At 44.5% G+C, this 18,649-nt stretch overlaps 1 protein-coding gene across 1 annotated transcript; it reads right to left on the bottom strand.

Annotated features, from left to right (window-relative positions):
- Positions 1-596: 596 nt before the first annotated feature.
- On the bottom strand, positions 597-14,733 carry LOC135264225 (protein phosphatase 1 regulatory subunit 14B-like). Its single transcript, XM_064352985.1, has 5 exons — positions 14,498-14,733; positions 13,735-14,088; positions 5,618-5,701; positions 5,468-5,500; positions 597-4,454 (listed from the first exon to the last, which is right to left on the bottom strand). Exons 2-5 carry the CDS (start codon positions 13,930-13,932, stop codon positions 4,371-4,373), a joined length of 399 nt encoding a protein of 132 aa, XP_064209055.1. The 5' UTR covers positions 13,933-14,088; positions 14,498-14,733; the 3' UTR covers positions 597-4,370.
- Between the last annotated feature and the right edge of the window lie 3,916 nt (positions 14,734-18,649).

Consider the following 18,649-nt stretch of genomic DNA (forward strand, 5'->3'; position numbering starts at 1 on the left):
CGTGTGATGCTGTGAGATCTTCTCTCCAGCAGGTGGCGCCAAATTCACGTGGGATCAGTGTGCTTTCAGTGAAGGATTATTCAGGGATGGAGCCGTATGGGTGTTTTGCTCGCTGTGTGAACTCTGTGACACTGGCAGGTGGGGCGGGGGAAGTTTTATTCTCACCTGTACGCTTCACCTGTGGGAGAAGCTGTTGATGACTAAGCGCTTTTGTTTCCGAGCACCTGCTTTTGTGTCCGTTTCAAACAAGACCTGGAAGGGGGTTTCCTGCTTCTGCTAAATCAGAACCAAACAGGAATAGACCAGAGAATTTAACTTTTTCTTTTTGTTCTTTTTAAAAATGTAATTAGGCAGTGATCTGTGGCTCATGAGAGAAACGCTCTATGGAAATATAATTCTGTTTCATGCAACTGTAAAGGTGCAATATGACTAATATGATTTCATTTAATTAAAATTTCATTCTGCTGCTGCCACTCAGATTGGCCAATAACAGTATTTCCACACCAAAAGTCTTCTGCCTGAACATTGTAAATGTAGTGTGTGTTTTTCATGGTAACAGGAAAAGGACTCCAAAGACATTCAGGGACACTTTAAACTTTTGTAAATTTGAATTTTTTATTATTAAATTTGCATAAAAGTATAACAAAATTGGCAAAACGGTACAGTAAATATTGCTACATAACCTTTTAAAAAGATTTTTTCAAACAAAATTTGATCACTCGCTAAATGGCATCTCTACGGTTTGCAGTTTCTTTTTGTTTCTTTTTTGCAGTTGTGCAATTTTAAAAAATGAGGAAAATGAGGGTATAACATCACTATCTGACTGACACATGGAAATACAGTCATGTGACTCGGTTATCGTTTGCACCTAAGGAAGTCTGGCTGGGAGATCCGTCTGTACAGTACAGCGTCTGCGTAGAAAAACAAGCTGGGAGAGTCCACCAGCACTGATCGCACCCCCCCTCCACCCGCACCCCCCTCCACCCGCACCCCCCTCCACCCGCACACCCTCCTCTCTGCTCCTGGCTTTAAAATAAAAAAACAGTAAAAAAATCCTGGAAATCTTTTCATTTGGTCTGTGTAACGCAAAAGTCTAAGGCAACGGTGGGGGTGGGGGGCGGGATTTAAACATGTGGAGAGTAGGGAGGCAGTAGGACCCAAAACTTCCCTAAACTGCTGGGGCACCATGCAGGCCAGCCACCACCAGCGGTGTTGCGTGGGGTGGGAGGATGGTGTTGGGTAGTGTTGGAGGTAGTGGGTGGGGGTTGAAGTGGATTGGGGATGGTGTTGGGTAGTGTTGGAGGTAGTGGGTGGGGGTTGAAGTGGATTGGGGATGGTGTTGGGTAGTGTTGGAGGTTGAAGTGGATTGGGGATGGTGTTGGGTAGTGTTGGAGGTAGTGGGTGGGGGTTGAAGTGGATTGGGGATGGTGTTGGGTAGTGTTGGAGGTAGTGGGTGGGGGTTGAAGTGGATTGGGGATGGTGTTGGGTAGTGTTGAAGGTAGTGGGTGGGGGTTGAAGTGGATTGGGGATGGTGTTGGGTAGTGTTGAAGGTAGTGGGTGGGGGTTGAAGTGGATTGGGGATGGTGTTGGGAGAGTGGAGGTGTGTGTTGGTGTTGAGAGGGTGATGGTGCTGGGTGGATTTGGGAAGGTTGAGTGGGTCTTGGTATTGGGTGTTGTATTGGGGGGTGGAGGTGTTTGGAAGGAGATGGTGCTAGAGTCCAGGTTTTGGGTGGTGTTGGGTATTCGTGCTTAGTGTACTCAGCTGGACAGGGTTGCAGGATTCTGAGATGTAGAGTTTGAGTTTGGGATATGAGCAATGTTTGGGTCCAGTAGTAATGCTGAAGTGTTTGGATGCAGGGTGTGTGCGTGTGAGAAGTGTGTTTGTATTGTTTGGTTGTGAGGTGGCGTGTGTGTATGTGTGTATGTGTGCCTGTGTATATATGTGTACGTGTGTGTATGTGTGTGTGTGGTCTGTAAGGTATGTAGTGCATTCAGAGTATTATAAATAGTCACTGTGTGAGAGCACAGTATTGCCTGTGAACCTGTGCTATGAGCACCACACAGGCACAGGGTTCTGAGTGTAGCACGGTGCTGCTGTGCTGCACGCTGCTGAGGCTCCTGCGTCGCAGTGTGGAGTTACTGTGCAGCTATTAAAGAGCCGCAGTGGTATTTTAACACAAGAGCTAGCGGAGTTCGCGTAAGAAACTAGCAAAACGACTTTTAAACACATTATTTATACTTGCATTTCTAACGGTATGCACATGATTAGAATCAAAGCTGAACACTTAGTTAGCAAAATTACTTTATTTTATATACTCTTACAAAGAGTATTAAAAACCAGCTCAATCCATCCTCACCACCCGATTACAAAAAAAAGAAAAAACAATAAAAAAATTGGTTGAAATGCTAAAAAGAAGTCTTACTGTTTTTTTGCTTTACAAAAAAAAGGAAACCTGCTCACATTTTGGAATATTAATTATCATTTACATCTTTAAAAAGTAAAAAGGGGGGGGGGGGGAGGGAGAGCAGTGCCTGCAGCTTTACTGTTCAGAAACGGGGGTGGGGGGGTATTTGGGGTGTTTCTGAGACCATGTGGCAGTCGACAGACCCAACTGTGATCACTGGATAACACCCCCCACCCCCCTATAAAACGTATTAAGATTTGAATAATTAAGCTAATCACATGTTCATAACATCAGACCTTACTCTAAACCTGGGGTCCCCTACACCTGGAAAGCCTCAGCACAGCTGATCATTAAAGCACCTGATTAGTCTGATCTCACCTGCTTATCGGATCTGCACTGGTTTGGGATTTTGAGGTGAAAACAGAAAAAACCCTGCAGCCCTCCCGGACCAGGGTTTGGGGACCCCAGCACTCTCCAGGACCAGGGTTGGGGACCCCAGCACTCTCCAGGATCAGGGTTTGGGGACCCCAGCGGACCCTGTGGCTCTCCAGGACCAGGGTTTGGAATTCCTGTACTACACTATCAAACTGCAAGTGCTGGAGTACTGAAGTTCTGGAGTAGCAATGGTAGGATTATAAAAGGCCTGTTCCTTTCCGTCATCGTCTGATCTGTGTGTGTGTGTGTGTGTGTGTGGCACTGTGTCCTCAGACTACATACTTTGTGTACTCAGTGTGTATTCACTACATACTCACTGTGTGGTCAATGCTTACTCACTATATACTCAGTTTACTCCCAATGTACTCGTTAATCACAGTTTTCTGTGTACTTAGTGCTTTCTCACCACGTACTTAGTGTGCACTCACTGCCTACTATGTACTCAGTATGTACTCAGTGTTAACTCACTATCTATTCACTAGAGCTACTCAGCACTGTGTACCCCCTACATACACAGCATTCTCTGCTAGTATGTACTACTGATTACTCACTATGGCTACTTAGTCCTGTGTGTGTACTCACTGTGTACTCTCTGTCTACTCACTCCTATGTACTCAGTTTACTCTTTACGTACTCACTATGGCTACTCAGTCCTGTGTACTCACTACGTACTCACTGTGTACTCACATCTTACTATACACTCACTGTGTACTCACTATGGCTACTCAGTCATGTGTACTCAGTACGTACTCGCTGTGTAAATGCTGTGGCTGCACAGTGCGGAATGGTACTCAAACAACACGTCCGTCACACTGAAGAGTCCCCTGAAGAGGAGGTCTGAACGCTGGGGTCCCCCCCCCCCCCCTGCCCCCTCAGCACCATGCAGGGATTGTGGGATTGCACATTTTGCAGAAGGGATGGGGTTAAGGGGTGAGGAGTTGGGGTTACGCGATTAAGGGTTCAGGGTTTAGTGTTAAGAGGTTGGTGTTTAAGGGGTCGATGGTTCAGGGGTTTTGGGTCAGAGGTTAAGGAGGCCAGGTTTACAGGTTAAGGACTGCATTGGTCCAGGGATCAGGGGTTACCTGGTCAGGGGTTATTCAGTCAGGGTTTACAAGGGCCGGGTTGTATGGGGTCAGGGGTTATGGCATTGGGGTTGGCAGTTAAGAGGTAGGGGGTCAGGGGTCAGAGATTAAGGGTTAAGCTCTACTTTGGGGGGAGTTGGGGTTAAGGGTCAGATTCAGGGGTCAGGGATTAAGTGGTGAGCTCTATCTTCTTTGGGGGGGGAGTGTTTGGGTTAAGGGTCAGATTCAGGGGTCAGGGATTAAGGAGTGAGCTCTATCTTCTTTGGGGGGAGTGTTTGGGTTAAGGGTCAGATTCAGGGGTCAGGGATGAAGGGGTGAGCTCTATCTTCTTTGGGGAGTGTTTGGGTTTTTGGGGGCAGAGATTCAGGGGTCGGGGATTAAGGGATGAGCTCTATCTTCTTTGGGGGGGGGGTGTTTGGGTTTAGGGGGCAGATTCAGGGGTCAGAGATTAAGGGGTGAGGTCTATCTTCTTTGGAGGGGTGTTGAGTTTCTGCATGCCTCGCACCTTCTCCAGCAGCGCAGCCACAAAACCCTGCAGGAAACAGGAAGTGAGCAACCAAGAGGGAGGAGGGCAGGATACATTTTCACTGTTACGCGGTGTGTGTGTGTGTGTGTGTGTGTGTGTGCGTGTGTGCGGGAGAGAGAGTGTAAGTGTATGTTTGTGCTTGTGCGCGCAGTGTGAGTGTGTATGTGTGTGAGTGTGAGTGTCTGCCATATTACCCTAATGTGATGTGATGTCTTATTGCTTCCCCCTAATTAGGCCAGGTGGGAGCACCTGTTATTTATCTGAATGCTGATCTGCGTTCCATAGAGGGAAATGCAAATTTTATTCCTTTTAAACAGTGAAAGTGAATTTATCCAATTAACTGTATAAGAACTAGAAGGGAAGCGTGGTCATGTGGTTCCATTCAATTCTGTTCAATTCAATTCTTCTGCATGTGGCACCACTACAAGATGGCGAAAAAGAGCCAGTTTGAGAAGGCGGTTTCCCTTCTAGTTCTTATGTAGTTCAGTGGAATTATCCATAAAGTGGACAAGTTTCTCAAAGCATTTTATCATCCAGAAATTGTACAATTTTGCTGAAGTATTTTATGTCAAGACCAAAAAACAATTTTGGGTGAATGCTGAATTTTTCACTTCATTTTCTCTGAAAAACATGGAGCACTGAACTTTGACGACGGCAGCGGACTTCAAAATGCTAAATAAAATATGTCCTGTTTCTGTTTCCACATCCTTAGCCTTCATAATTTCGCCATTAAAACGAGCAAGCCATTTATGGCATGGAATGCAGGGGTAGGGGGGGCATAGTTAACTATGGATTGAGTCTGATTCTCCAGGGGAGGTTGTGTGTATGCAGGTTTGACCCGGTCGTGCGGAACAAAACCCTCACTGTTGTTGATGTGGGCCCACGTGTGTCAGAGAGCGCAGGTTTGTGAATGCAAACGTGAACGCTAAGTCCGAGGCGCTTTGGGTACAGACTCTCCTCTGTGTGAGCAGAATCTCTCCTTAAGAGGATGAATGACGGCAGCACGTTTCTGCACTTACGTCCGTGGGCTTGTAGCAGTCCACCAGCAGGTCCTGCAGGCCAAAGGAAACACAGGGTGAGAAATATGCAGTCATGTGATGTCCTGGAACTCGTAAACTCCTCAGGTGATATATCAATCCCACAATGCCCCTCTCCGGCTGGTGCCGTACCTTCACCCTGATGGCTCGCTCCTTGTCGCTGGGCATGTCCAAGAGCTCATCCACATCGATCTCCAGCTCTGGAATGGCCTCCTCCTGAAGCAGGTGCACACACACACACACACACACACACACAGCAGGCAGGGGGAGAAGGAGGGAGGGTGATTTTAGCAAAACTGAGGAGTGTAGGTGTAGACCTTTCACAGCTGGCTGGCCCTCCCAGCAGTGCTGTCGCCATGACGACACTTCCTCCGTTAAACTCGCGAAGTGATTCACCGCGGGACACAAAGTTCCTTTCCCTGAAAACTTCATTCCTGAAAACGTCTTAATTCCAGGAACTAAGACGACCGCCAGCAGGGTCGCCATCTGATGCATAAAACATGATGACTTCCTGTTTCCTCTTTTCCAGAAAACATTTAATTACTTATTGTGGTTTTTATGTTTCCATTTCGCTCGGTAAGTGAAGCTCTGCATTTTTCAATCCATTGCTCAGCATTTTCTCTGTGCATTTTTAAGCTGGTGCTGGAGCCTGTCCCGGCAAGCATTAATGCACCCATGCAGGTATACACCCTAAACAGGTCGCCAGTCCATCGCAGGGCACACACACCACTCACTCACACACGTGTATCTAGGGGCAATTCAGAGTCTCTAATTGACTTAGCCTGCATGTCTTTGGACTATGGGAGGAAACTGGAGTACCCGGAGGAAACCCACGCAGATACGGGGAGAACATGCAAACTCCACACAGAAAGGGCCCCAGCGGGGATTCAAACCCACTGCCTTCTTGCTGTGAGGCGAACGTGCTACCCACTGCACCACCATGCCGCCCTGCCGCCCTGCTGTGCCTTTTTACAGTTAATTCAGCTTCATTCAGCTCATTTCATTCAGTCGCTGAATCGGCACACACAGCTGCCTCACTCGCTTTACATAAAACTCCTTAACTTTTTGTCTCGCCAGCTGTCCTCTCTCTCTCTCCCTCCCTCTCCCCCTCTCTCTCTCTCTCTCTACCTCTTCCTCCCTGTTGTCGGTAAGGGCCCGGGGTTTATTGGTGGTATTGGCTGAACAGAGTTCTAATCTCACTCTCTATGGAGCCACGACCTCCCCCCTCCTCTTCTCTTTTTTTTTTTTGCTCTCTTCTGCTCTCCCCCTTTCTCTCCCTCGTTTCCTCCCTCTGTTCCTCTCCATAACAGGATGGGCAGGACCCCCTCTTTGTGTCTAAACAGACAGCGCTACACACTCTCTCTTCCTGCATCGCGTTCACTGACCCCAAAACAGCTGGAGCAGAACTGATATCACATACAATCAGGGATGGGTTTTCCTCTAGATTTGCTCCATATAGATCCTAAAGCGGTAAACCGATAAATTCTTTAAAATAAAGAACTGACGAGAAAGCAAATAACGACATTAAAGAAGATCTTTTTTTCTATGTAGGCAAAGAAATTGAAGAATTTTATTGTTTTATTTCATTGTTTAAATTATACTTCATACTTAAATTTTATAATGCTTCTCATTTGGTATTTTGACCGAGTTTAACGTTAGCCAGCTTGCTAACGGTACCTAGTTTATTTGTGTGAAGTTGTGTCGCACCGAAATGAGGCACCAAAATCAGTTCTTGTGGGTATGGCATGCATTGGTGCCTGTTGGTTATCCTGTGAGTGGCCACTTCCTGTTGCGATCGATAATGCATGGCGCATGGCGCATGTCGCATGCCGCATGGTGCCGGGCAGGGGTCGTCCCGGGGTGCAGTTGCCATGGCTGCAGGCCGCAGCTCTGGCGCAGAGTAATTGGCACAGAAACAATCAGACTCATTTACAGATGAGTGATTAGAATTAAAGAGCCACAGTTCAGCCTTCTGTCTCATACCGTCCTTTCCTCTCTCTCTCTCTCCCTGCTTCTTTCCCTCCTTCCCTCCCTATCTGTCTCCCTCTTTCCCTCTCTCCCTTTCTCGTGTCCTCCCTCCTTCCCTATCTGCCTCATTCTCTCTCCCTGCTTTCCTCCCTGCCTCCCTCTCTCCCTCCCTCTCTCTCTCCCTCCTTCCCTCCCTCTCTGCCTCCCTCTGTCCCTCCCTCTGCCTCCTTCTCTCTCCCTGCTTCCCTCCCTCTCTCCCTCCCTCTCTCTTTCTCCCTCTCTCCCTCCCTCCCTTTCTCTCTCTCTCTCTCTCTCCCCCTCTCTCCCTCTCTCTCTCCCTCCTTCTCTCTCCTTTCTCCCCTCCAGAGTGTGGCTTCCCAGACCAGCTGTCACTGCACCTGTGTCCACAGATATGCATGCGCACGTGTGTGTGTGTGTGTGTGTGTGTGTGAGTGTGAGTGTATAGGACCATGTGCTAGGAGAGACAAAAGAAAGAGGTAAGGAGGAAAGCAGAGAGGGGCACCAATTGCACATCCTTTATCTCAGTACTGAGGTCTCCAACTAATCTCAAATCCTTTATCTCAGTACTGAGGTCTCCGACTAATCTCAAATCCTTTATCTCAGTACTGAGGTCTCCGACTAATCTCAAATCCTTTATCTCAGTACTGAGGTCTCCGACTAATCTCAAATCCTTTATCTTGCTGTGGATTGCTGGAATGCATATTCAAAACACAATGTTCTTTTTTTTTTTTTCTTAAAAAGTCACAAAAAACCACATGAGCAGATTGGATGTGGGGGTGGGACACAGGTAGGGGTGGGTTACAAGGCCACGTGAGCAGATGAAGGCGAGGGTGAGAATGAGTCACGGGGGGGCAGTTTGAATAACAGACCCCCCGCTGATGAAATGTGCTTTTCGGCACTGTTGTGCTGTTGCAGCTGTACTGTGGAATCCAATAGCAGCAGGTTAGCGTGTCTTATTACGCTGTTTGTGCGTTAGCGAGAGAAACATCGCCCCTTTAAAAAACACGGCCAAGTGTTTGTGTGAAGAGCCGGTATAGAGGATCAGCTGACGAGAAGGCTGATTTAGGATGATTTCTGAATATGCTTTTGGTCACATCGGCCCAGCGTAGAGACTCCTGATTTACTTGCTGAATCTGAGACAGAATCAGGAGTCTCTACATTGGGCTGAATCAGGAGTCTCTACACTGGGCTGAATCAGGAGTCTCTACACTGGGCAGAATCTACACTCTACCCTTTATCCAGACCAGCAGGGGGGGGCTTGGGGGGGTGCTCGTTAAGCTGACTCGTTAAGGTGCCTCGTTAAGACGGAAGCTTTTGTTAAATTCTGGGGGTAAACGGCTTTGTGAGCGAGGCTGAGGCTTTGGCTTGTGGAGGGGGTGAGGGGGTGAGGGGGTGTGTGTGTGTGTGTGTGTGCATGTGTGGTCCCAGCCTCCCCCCCCCCCCCATTTTGTGCCCCCACTCTGCCCCTCATCTACTACAGCACCTGAGCCTGAACTTACATCCCATAATTTAAACCCTCCCAGATTGAATGTGAAGTCTGCCCATCAGAAAACCTCAGAGCTATTTTTCATTCTCACCTAAATGCTGAGCCTCATATTAAAAAGGTAGTGCAATCTTGCCACCATAAGCTCAGGACCGTAGCTAAGATTCTGCCCTGTTTATCTTTTTCTGACAAGGAGAAGGCGATACATGCTTTTGTCTTGTCTTTATTAGATTACTGCAAATCTCTCTACGCCAGGCTGAAGTAATCATGCTCTGTCTCGGCTCCAGCTTGTTCAAAATTCAGCCGCAAGATTTTATTTAAGAGCAGAAAAAAGGGCACATATCACCCCAATCCTTGCCAAACTCCACCGCCTTCCTGTTATTTTTAGAAGTAATGTAAAAAATGTATTATTTACTTTTAACGCTTTGCCTGGCCGAGCACCTTCCTATGTTTCTGAGCCTTCAGTGCCGTACCCTGGTGGAGATTCCTGCTGGAATTCGGTGATGGTCTGTCCAGCCATCAACCATCTTGTTGCCAGGTTGATCATACCAGCTGGACCAGCTTAGAACCAGATTGGAACCCAGTGGAATGTCCACCCGGGTACAGTTCTAGGAGACTGCTCAGGCCCTCACACAGTGGTCTTCTTACTGTCCCGTGCTCCAGACTAAAAACTAAAGGTGACAGATCCTTCTTTGTGAGGCTCCAACGCTCTGGAGTTCACTCCCTGTTAGAAAGGCAGGTGACAGTTTTAAGTCACATTTAAAAACACATTTTTTAGATTGCCCTTTGGGTGAATTATGTTTTCATTTTATGTTATAATCAGTTTATCTTATTGAATATATCAATATTCTCTTACCCTTTTCAATGCCATGTATGTTTTGTAGGTCTAATTATACCTTAATGTGTTATTTTAGTTTTTATTTTATCCTATTTTTCTATTGTTTTCTAAGTGCTTTGAACGGCATGTTCTGAAAAGTGCTATACGAATGAAGTTGTTATTATTATTAAGTCATTGTTGGTCTCGGTGATGTCACAATGGACACTTCCTTTTGTTGGGCCTACAGAATTCCACATATGAAGCAGAAGTAGGGTGGGCGGAGCTACCGAGAAAGATCACCATGGAAACGTGAGTACTGAACAAAGCAGTAGTTTAGTCTATGTAGGTATGTCTCTTTTGGACATGCACGATTTTCAGAGTGCACAAACCATAGTGTAGCATAGATTAATGAGTAGTCTTGGGTTCCACAGCTTTTAATTAGGAAACCATTTAAACAAACTAACCCTTTACCTGTCTAAAGCCATTTTCCCATGCATTCCAGTGTGGCTTGGCTGTGGGATTCAGCTCTGTTCCAGCTAAGTGGCCATAGCAGTTTCACACCAGACTTGAGCACGAGTGAGTGCGGTGTCTCATCACTAGAGGAAGACGCACTCCTGTGGACGTTCAGAGGCCTTGAAAGCAAGACCTTCGTTCCGGAGGAAAACCTCCCACCAGCTTGTCTGCAGGGTTAGTGGCCAGCAGCAGCAGCAAGGATGTCCTCTGCAGAAGAGCAATGTTTTTGGGGTGTGGGGGTGTGAGGTGGAGTTTGGGGGGGTCAGGGTCTGCTGTTGCTCTGCTACTGTGCTGTAAGCAGCCCAAACGTGTCCCTGTTGAAACTCCTTTACGGGGTCACCAGTCTGCTCCAGAGACTTCACTATTATGAACCCCTATAATCAGGAGCAGCAACAATCAACTGCCAATCCAGGATCTGATGTTGCGTGGCTATCTGCAGCAACATGCTACAGTTACTTCAAATCTGTCAATCAGTTACTAGATTAAACACTACATCCTTGTTTTGCGTTCTCTTTCCAAATAGGAATCATCTTTACTGACTGAGCTGCTCTATAGGGCCCAGCCTGTGCTTGTGGTCTGTAGCTGCCCTGAATTACTTTCAATACTCAAAGATTTTCTCCCTGATCCATATCAGGGGTGTGACAAACTATTTTTCGCAGGAAAGGGCTAAGAGGCAACCATGGGGTGTTGTGTTAGAGCCGTTTGCCAGCGAGGGGACTTCCTGTGAGCTCGGCCGAGTGCTGTGGATGAGAGACACGTGGTGACATCACTTCCTGCGCAGAAGGATTCAGACCTCGCATAATTACGCCGGGCTTATTTTAGCCTGTCTCTGCATTCAGCCTGAGCTCGCCGGGAGAGCAGAGGAGGCGCAGGACCCGTGCCACTGCTGCAGCTCGCAGTCACACACAAGCCTACCAACAACCTGGGTGCTATGGCAGCAAACAGCCACTAGGGGACACAGCTACTCAAATAAAATGCTTAATAATCAACACTGTCACAATCATTCAGTCGCAAATACGCATAAAGTAACTGTGCTGGCAAATCAATATAATGCAACCATGCTGAAGTATTTCAGTAAAACACATACAAGCGTTTGATTTCCCTTAAGAATCCGAATAACATACATTTTCAATTCAATTTTAATCATTTTAAAGTTTGAGGTTTTCTTTTGTTCTTTTTTGCTTTGTTTTGTTTAGATAAGCAAAGTGAGCTACTGAAGAACCTTTGGGCTTGTTCTGTTTAGGTTAACACAAAGCAGAGGCGGAGGGGAGCTGGAGGGAGCTGTGCTCAGACACCAGGCGCTGTTTTACGCAGAGAAGCGGCTCTGCCAGGCGGGTCATGAGGTTCAGACCCTCAGCGAGTTGAAGCTCGGGCTTGACGCAGTGCTGGATGCTGTCCAGTCCGTCTGCTGTCAGGTGAAGTAGCCTGTCGGCGAATGGCAGGTCTGAATGGCCTCAATGGCTCGTTTCCATCAGCAAACACCCTTAATGTCTGCCCCACGTGAGGACCAGATTCGGGGGCAGGGAGGACAGTAACGGAATCCGGGTAACCTTGCTCTCCCCCTGGTCACCAATCCTGAATCCCCACCCCGGCAATCCTGAATCCCCACCCCGGCAATCCCAGTTTCCATCTTAAATGGTTCCGGCTGACCACCCTTATGACTCTTTTCTTTCTCAGGTTAAATTGCCAGGGCGTCATTCAGCAGATCACCTGGAGACTTCTGGAACAGAAGCCCCAATCCTTCCTAAGGGGTGAGGGATAAGGGCGAATATGGTAACCAAGGGGAACAAACAGAATGACATTTTTCGACCTCAGAGTGCACCAGGCATGATGCCCCGGAACCCTGCCTGTGCCCCCCCAAAGCCCCCCCCCCCCCAAAGCTGCATCAGCCCTGCCCAAATGTGGGACACACCCTTGAGAAGCATAGCCATATTCCACGCTGTCTGATGTGGGTGCTCATGAAAAGTTGCATGTAAATGCATTGCCCCTCACAATTAGGTAACTGTATGGCAATAGCGACCCAGATTCAGTGAGTTATCCTCCAAGTGCACGATATTAAAGTGCTGAAATACGCCTCTTTCATGCACCCCGTATAGGTGCATAGATGCGAGTTAGTATTAAAAGTACAACGTGCCCCAAAATGGACAGGAAGTAAGCATCTGTTCCCTCTTTAATCACTTCTCCGATCAAAGTTCATTCAGAGCAGGCTTTAATGGTTTTTTCACCAAAAAAGGAGGAACTTATTGTTGATATTAACAATTAACAATGCAGAGAAGAATGAGCGTGAGGTATGTTTATACAAGCTGAGATTCTCCTTCCTGTTTTTCTGTCATTAAAGCGTATGTGCGTGTGTGTGTGAGAGTGTGTGTTGCAAGAGCAGACCAGTACTGGAAAAAAGGAGCGAGGAATCGCTAAGGTAGAAAGATGATGTCAGTGCTATAATGGTGCTCCACCGAGAGCGCGAGCCAAGAAAACGCCTTGCCCACGTGTTCTTTTGTCACAGTGCAGCTGGTCCGCGGCTCCCTGCGTTTTGCTGGTCTCGGCTCCCGCGCTGCAATCTCAGGTCTATTTTACATGGCGTTTAAGACACCGCCGTAGTCCAATAAATCAAGGCACACTCAATCTGGCGTTTAACATTTCTTACATCTAACGTTTGGAAACGTGGAATTAATCTTCGAGACGGAACATAAAACGTATAAACGTAAATACACTCCCGTTGCCTGCATCTGACGTGACCTTTATATAGTTATAAAACTATGATTTAAAAAGGCTGTCGATATGAGCCATACAATGGTCCCAGCCTTTTATTTCCCACAAAGAATCTTGAATTGTCTTGTAAGACCCTCAGTTAATCTTTCCGATTAGACAATTCATTTTAACGGCACGACTGTGTGACGATCCTTCGCTCCTATTTTTAATATTTCAGCACCGATCTAAACAGAAATATCTGACATCTGCGGCCACAGGCTCGCGGCAGTACATCTGTCATCCCAAGTGTTCCGCTGCAAAGTAGCAAATGTCGAAGTCCAGCGCAACGCAAGGAACTCTCACACAGCTGCTCCTCTGGCCTGCAAACGCAGGCTACTGGCATGGCCCAAATCAAGTATGCACAGACGACTACGTGAAATAGATATTTGTCGAGCTACATCACTACATTATTAGCATGTTGCAACACCGGACCCATGGTCATTTTATGTGCAGGCGATTTTAGACAATACTAATATGTTGGGAGGGGCAGGTGCCATTCAATGAAATATCTATAGCTGTTAGCAAGATGATACCCACTAGTGGCATGGATTATAGTGAATTGTACATGCAATTTTACATTATTATGTACATATTACAAAACGTAATTATGCATTCTTCATAATATCCCGTGAGAAATGCAGCATATTAATACAAACTGAATCCACAAAAAGAACAGCATCACCGTGTCACCTGCCATACCTCGCAGTCGTACAGATCCGTCAGTTGATCTATGATCCACTCCTCCAGGTTCAGTCTCTTCCTCAGCTCCTTGCGGTCGTATTTAACGGTCACGCGGCCCTGCTTCCGAACTGGAACGTCGGAATCGTCGGTTCCGGATGGTGTTTGAAAATACACCCGAGGTTGCGGGTTTGCTTCGGCGCTGGTCACCGTCGCCATGGTCCCACGGCGTCCTCAGCGAGCGTTGAGCGTCTTCACAGAACCCGGGTGTGAATATGGACGCACTTTGTCTTATTCTATGTTGTTGCTTATTTTTATTATATATTTTTTTTGTTATTTGGTGCTGCTGCTCTTATACCAGCTGCTCACAGTAGGCTGTAACAAAGAAATTCGCTATTGTTCCCGTCTTGCGAAATAAAACATTTGGCACATCTGAGAAATTGCAAATTTGTAAGTATACAAAACGTGTAAAACAAAGCTCCTGAATATTGAAAAAAGTGGTGTATTACAATTGTTTAAAAATTATGCGTAGAAAAAATGTCCCAGAATAAATCAAATCGCGACTGTCATTCTTCAGATAGTCTTATACTGTTACAGGAAGTCACCGCCGTTTTATTTGCAAACGTATCCCTTTCGTTTAGTAGCGTCTAAAAACTATTGGAAATGGTTTCATTCTGCAGCTGTTTGGCACTGAGTGATTGAATAAATTAACTACTAACATTTACAAAGTATAAAATGATCCCTGCATAAATTGAATATAAATATTCTGTGCATCATAACTCACAAATTTATTTATAACGCTAATTGTCCCTTGTCCCGTCTTTTTTTAAAAATCTTTCTTCGTTCCTTCCTCTCTCTTCCTCGCGTCGCTCGCGCAGAATGTCAGATAATGCGGCCCCCTCCTCCGTCTGTCACATTCATTTCCCGTCTAAAGCGCATGCGCGCACTTAAAGCCGTCGCTCCAACATTGATTGTGTGTTAGGAATAGTTTTCCATGGTCCGACTTATAACGGCTGGCTGCGCCTACAGTACGACTTCAAGTGTGAACACGTCTTCTCTCCAAGTTTGGCCTTCTACGGTAATCCACCAGAGGACGAATGACATTCATTTGTGACCGTGCGTACTCTGGGAAAATGAATTATTCAATAACTGTCTGCGTCTGGAATTCACAGTCTGGTAAACATTGATATATCTCAATCTCTGGCTTTCTGTGCACTGCACATACAGTGTGTTTATCTGTGTTCTGTAGTTTTTTCTTTAGAGTGCTACCTTTTTATGATAAACCAGACCACACATTAAAACTCACCTGCAGAAACACACGCATGCATGCACACACACACACCCGTGCAAACATACAAATACATGGACACACACACATTCACCCGCACACACACACAGCTACATGGACACACACACACTCACCTGCACCCCAACATTTCAGAGAAGAGCAGACACAGGTCTGCACCCCATCATTTCAGAGAAGGCCCTACCCTTGTCTCTCTGCCCCATGAATGAAAGGGTGCATTTACGGGGCAAACTCAAGTCCAAAAACAGACACACTTCCTGTCGTGTGCAGTTGCATCAGTGTTGGAAACCACAGTGTCTCTGATGAAAACGGGCATCGTTTTGTGCACAGAGGCGTTCTTGTCCAGGCACTCGGCATAAATTACCAGACATGGCCGCCCACAGTTCAGTACATGCTGATGGAATTTCAGTGCGGGCAGGGTCCAGGAATTCATCTGGACTATCCGAGTCCAGAATTCCTCGATCACAGGTGTGGCCCAGGCGCAGGTGCGTTATCTGCAATCAGCTGTGATCCTGTGGAGGTGGTACACCTCTGGTGTTGCAGAAGGACCCCTGAATGAGATGAAATACTTGAGCAATTGCTTACGTGCACACTAACGGGTAAAGACAATGCAAATATATTGCCACTAGAGGGAAACAAAAGCTCTTTTGCTTAGAGGGACAAAACACATTTTTATAAAAATAAAAAAAAAAACCATCTGATCTTACAAATGGTGACCAAGCTGCACTTGCTAATTATTTTCTTTTTTTTAAATTTCCGAATTAAACAACTAACTGGTTTTTAAATTTTAATTTTGGTGTTATAGATGTACAGGAAATCCTGTTTATGCAATAACCATGGTGAAATGCAATTTAAAAAATGCTTTTCATGAAAATTTTGATGAAAAATGCGAAATGTCAAAAAAAAGTAATTGCTTTTTGTAATACAATTGGATAGAAAAACGTGTTTATGTGACACCCATGGTGAAATAAATCAATTAAAATGTTTTTGAAGATTTTGTTAATTAATAGGCAAGTTCACAGCTGTGTTCAGCACCTTGAAGAACGGTTAGGACACAGGTTTGTTAATGATTTTGAACGAGTGAAATATTTTCTACTGTAGCATGGGTACCTATGGCCATTAAAAAATGTGCAATATATTAATATTTTTTCAATGAAAATTTTTTTTTAAAAGACCTGAAACATATTATTTTGCATTTGTATTATTGTATTCGTGATATTTACCTTGATTTTTAATAAATTTTAAATGGGTTATCTGAAGTTTTCCAAGCTACCAATGGCTTCAATTAGGGTTAAGGGCCCAAACTAGGGTTAGGGTTAGGAAAACGGTAACTCTGAGGGTAAAGGCAAGTTCACGGCTGTGTTTAGCAGCTTGAATAATGGTTAGGAGACAGGTTTGTTAATGATTTTGAATGAGTCAAATATTTTCTACTGTAGCATGGGTACCTATGGCCATTAAAAAATTATCAATATATAAAAAATTTTTTAAGGAAAAAATCTTTTTAAAAGACCTGAAACATATCATTTTGCATTTGTATTATTGTATTTGTGATATTTACCTTGATTTTTAATCAATTTTAAATGGGTTTTCTGAAGTTTTCCAATCTACCAATGGCTTCAATTAGGGTTAAGGGCCCAAACTAGGGTTGGGGTTAGGAAAACGGTAAGTCTGAGGGTAAAGGCAAGTTCACGGCTGTGTTCAGCAGCTTGAATAATGGTTAGGACACAGGTTTGTTAATGATTTTGAACGAGTTAAATATTTTCTACTGCAGCATGGGTACCTATGGCCATTAAAAATATTAGCAATATATAAAAAAATTTTCAAGGAAAAAATCGTATAAAAAGACCTGAAACATATCATTTTGCATTTGTATTATTGTATTCATGATATTTACCTTGATCTTTAATCAATTTTAAATGGGTTTTCTGAAGTTTTCCAATCTACCAATGGCTTCAATTAGGGTTAAGGGCCCAAACTAGGGTTAGGGTTGGGAAAACGGTAACTCTGAGGGTAAAGGCAAGTTCACGGCTGTGTTCAGAAGCTTGAATAATGGTTAGGAGACAGGTTTGTTAATGATTTTTAATGAGTCAAATATTTTCTACTGTAGCATGGGAACCTATGGCCATTAAAAACATTAGCAATATATAAAAAAATTTCAAGGAAAAAATCTTTTTAAAAGACCTGAAACATATCATTTTTCATTTGTATTATTGTATTCGTGATATTTTCCTTGATATTTAATAAGTTTTAAATGGGTTATCTGAAGTTTTCCAAGCTACCAATGGCTTCAATTAGGGTTAAGGGCCCAAATTAGGGTTAGGGTTAGGAAAACGGTAAGTCAGAGGGTAAAGGCAAGTTCACGGCTGTGTTCAGCAGCTTGAATAATGGTTAGGAGACAGGTTTGTTAATGATTTTGAATGAGTCAAATATTTGCTACCAATGGCTTCAATTAGGGTTAAGGGCCCAAATTAGGGTTAGGGTTAGGAAAACGGTAAGTCAGAGGGTAAAGGCAAGTTCACGGCTGTGTTCAGCAGCTTGAATAATGGTTAGGAGACAGGTTTGTTAATGATTTTGAATGAGTCAAATATTTGCTACCAATGGCTTCAATTAGGGTTAAGGGCCCAAATTAGGGTTAGGGTTAGGAAAACGGTAAGTCTGAGGGTAAAGGCAAGTTCACGGCTGTGTTCAGCAGCTTGAATAACGGTTAGGACACAGGTTTCTTAATGATTTTGAATGAGTCAAATATTTTCTACTGTAGCATGGGTACCAATGGCCATTTAAAAAATTAGCAATATATAAAAAATTTTTTAAGGAAAAAATCTTTTTAAAAGACCTGAAACATATCATTTAGCATTTGTATTATTGTATTTGTGATATTTACCTTGATTCTTAATAAATTTTAAATGGGTTATCTGAAGTTTACCAAGCTACCAATGGCTTCAATTAGGGTTAAGGGCCCAAATTAGGGTTAGGGTTAGGAAAACGGTAAGTCAGAGGGTAAAGGAAAGTTCACGGCTGTGTTCAGCAGCTTGAATAAAGGTTAGGACACAGGTTTGTTAATGATTTTGATTGAGTCAAATATTTTCTACTGTAGCATGGGTACCAATGGCCATTAAAAAAATTAGCAATATATAAAAAAATTTTCAAGGAAAAAATCGTATAAAATGACCTGAAACATATTGTTTTGCATTTGTATTATTGTATTCGTGATATTTACCTTGATATTTAATAAGTTTTAAATGGGTTATCTGAAGTTTTCCAAGCTACCAATGGCTTCAATTAGGGTTAAGGGCCCAAATTAGGGTTAGGGTTAGGAAAACGGTAAGTCAGAGGGTAAAGGCAAGTTCACGGCTGTGTTCACAAGCTTGAATAATGGTTAGGACACAGGTTTGTTAATGATTTTGATTGAGTCAAATATTTTCTACTGTATCATGGGTACCAATGGCCATTAAAAAAATTAGCAATATATAAAAAAATTTCAAGGAAAAAATCTTTTTAAAAGACCTGAAACATATCATTTTTCATTTGTATTATTGTATTCGTGATATTTTCCTTGATATTTAATAAGTTTTAAATGGGTTATCTGAAGTTTTCCAAGCTACCAATGGCTTCAATTAGGGTTAAGGGCCC

This window comes from Anguilla rostrata, chromosome 9 (genome assembly GCF_018555375.3).
Source record: "Anguilla rostrata isolate EN2019 chromosome 9, ASM1855537v3, whole genome shotgun sequence".
NCBI classification, from domain to species: Eukaryota; Metazoa; Chordata; class Actinopteri; order Anguilliformes; family Anguillidae; genus Anguilla; species Anguilla rostrata.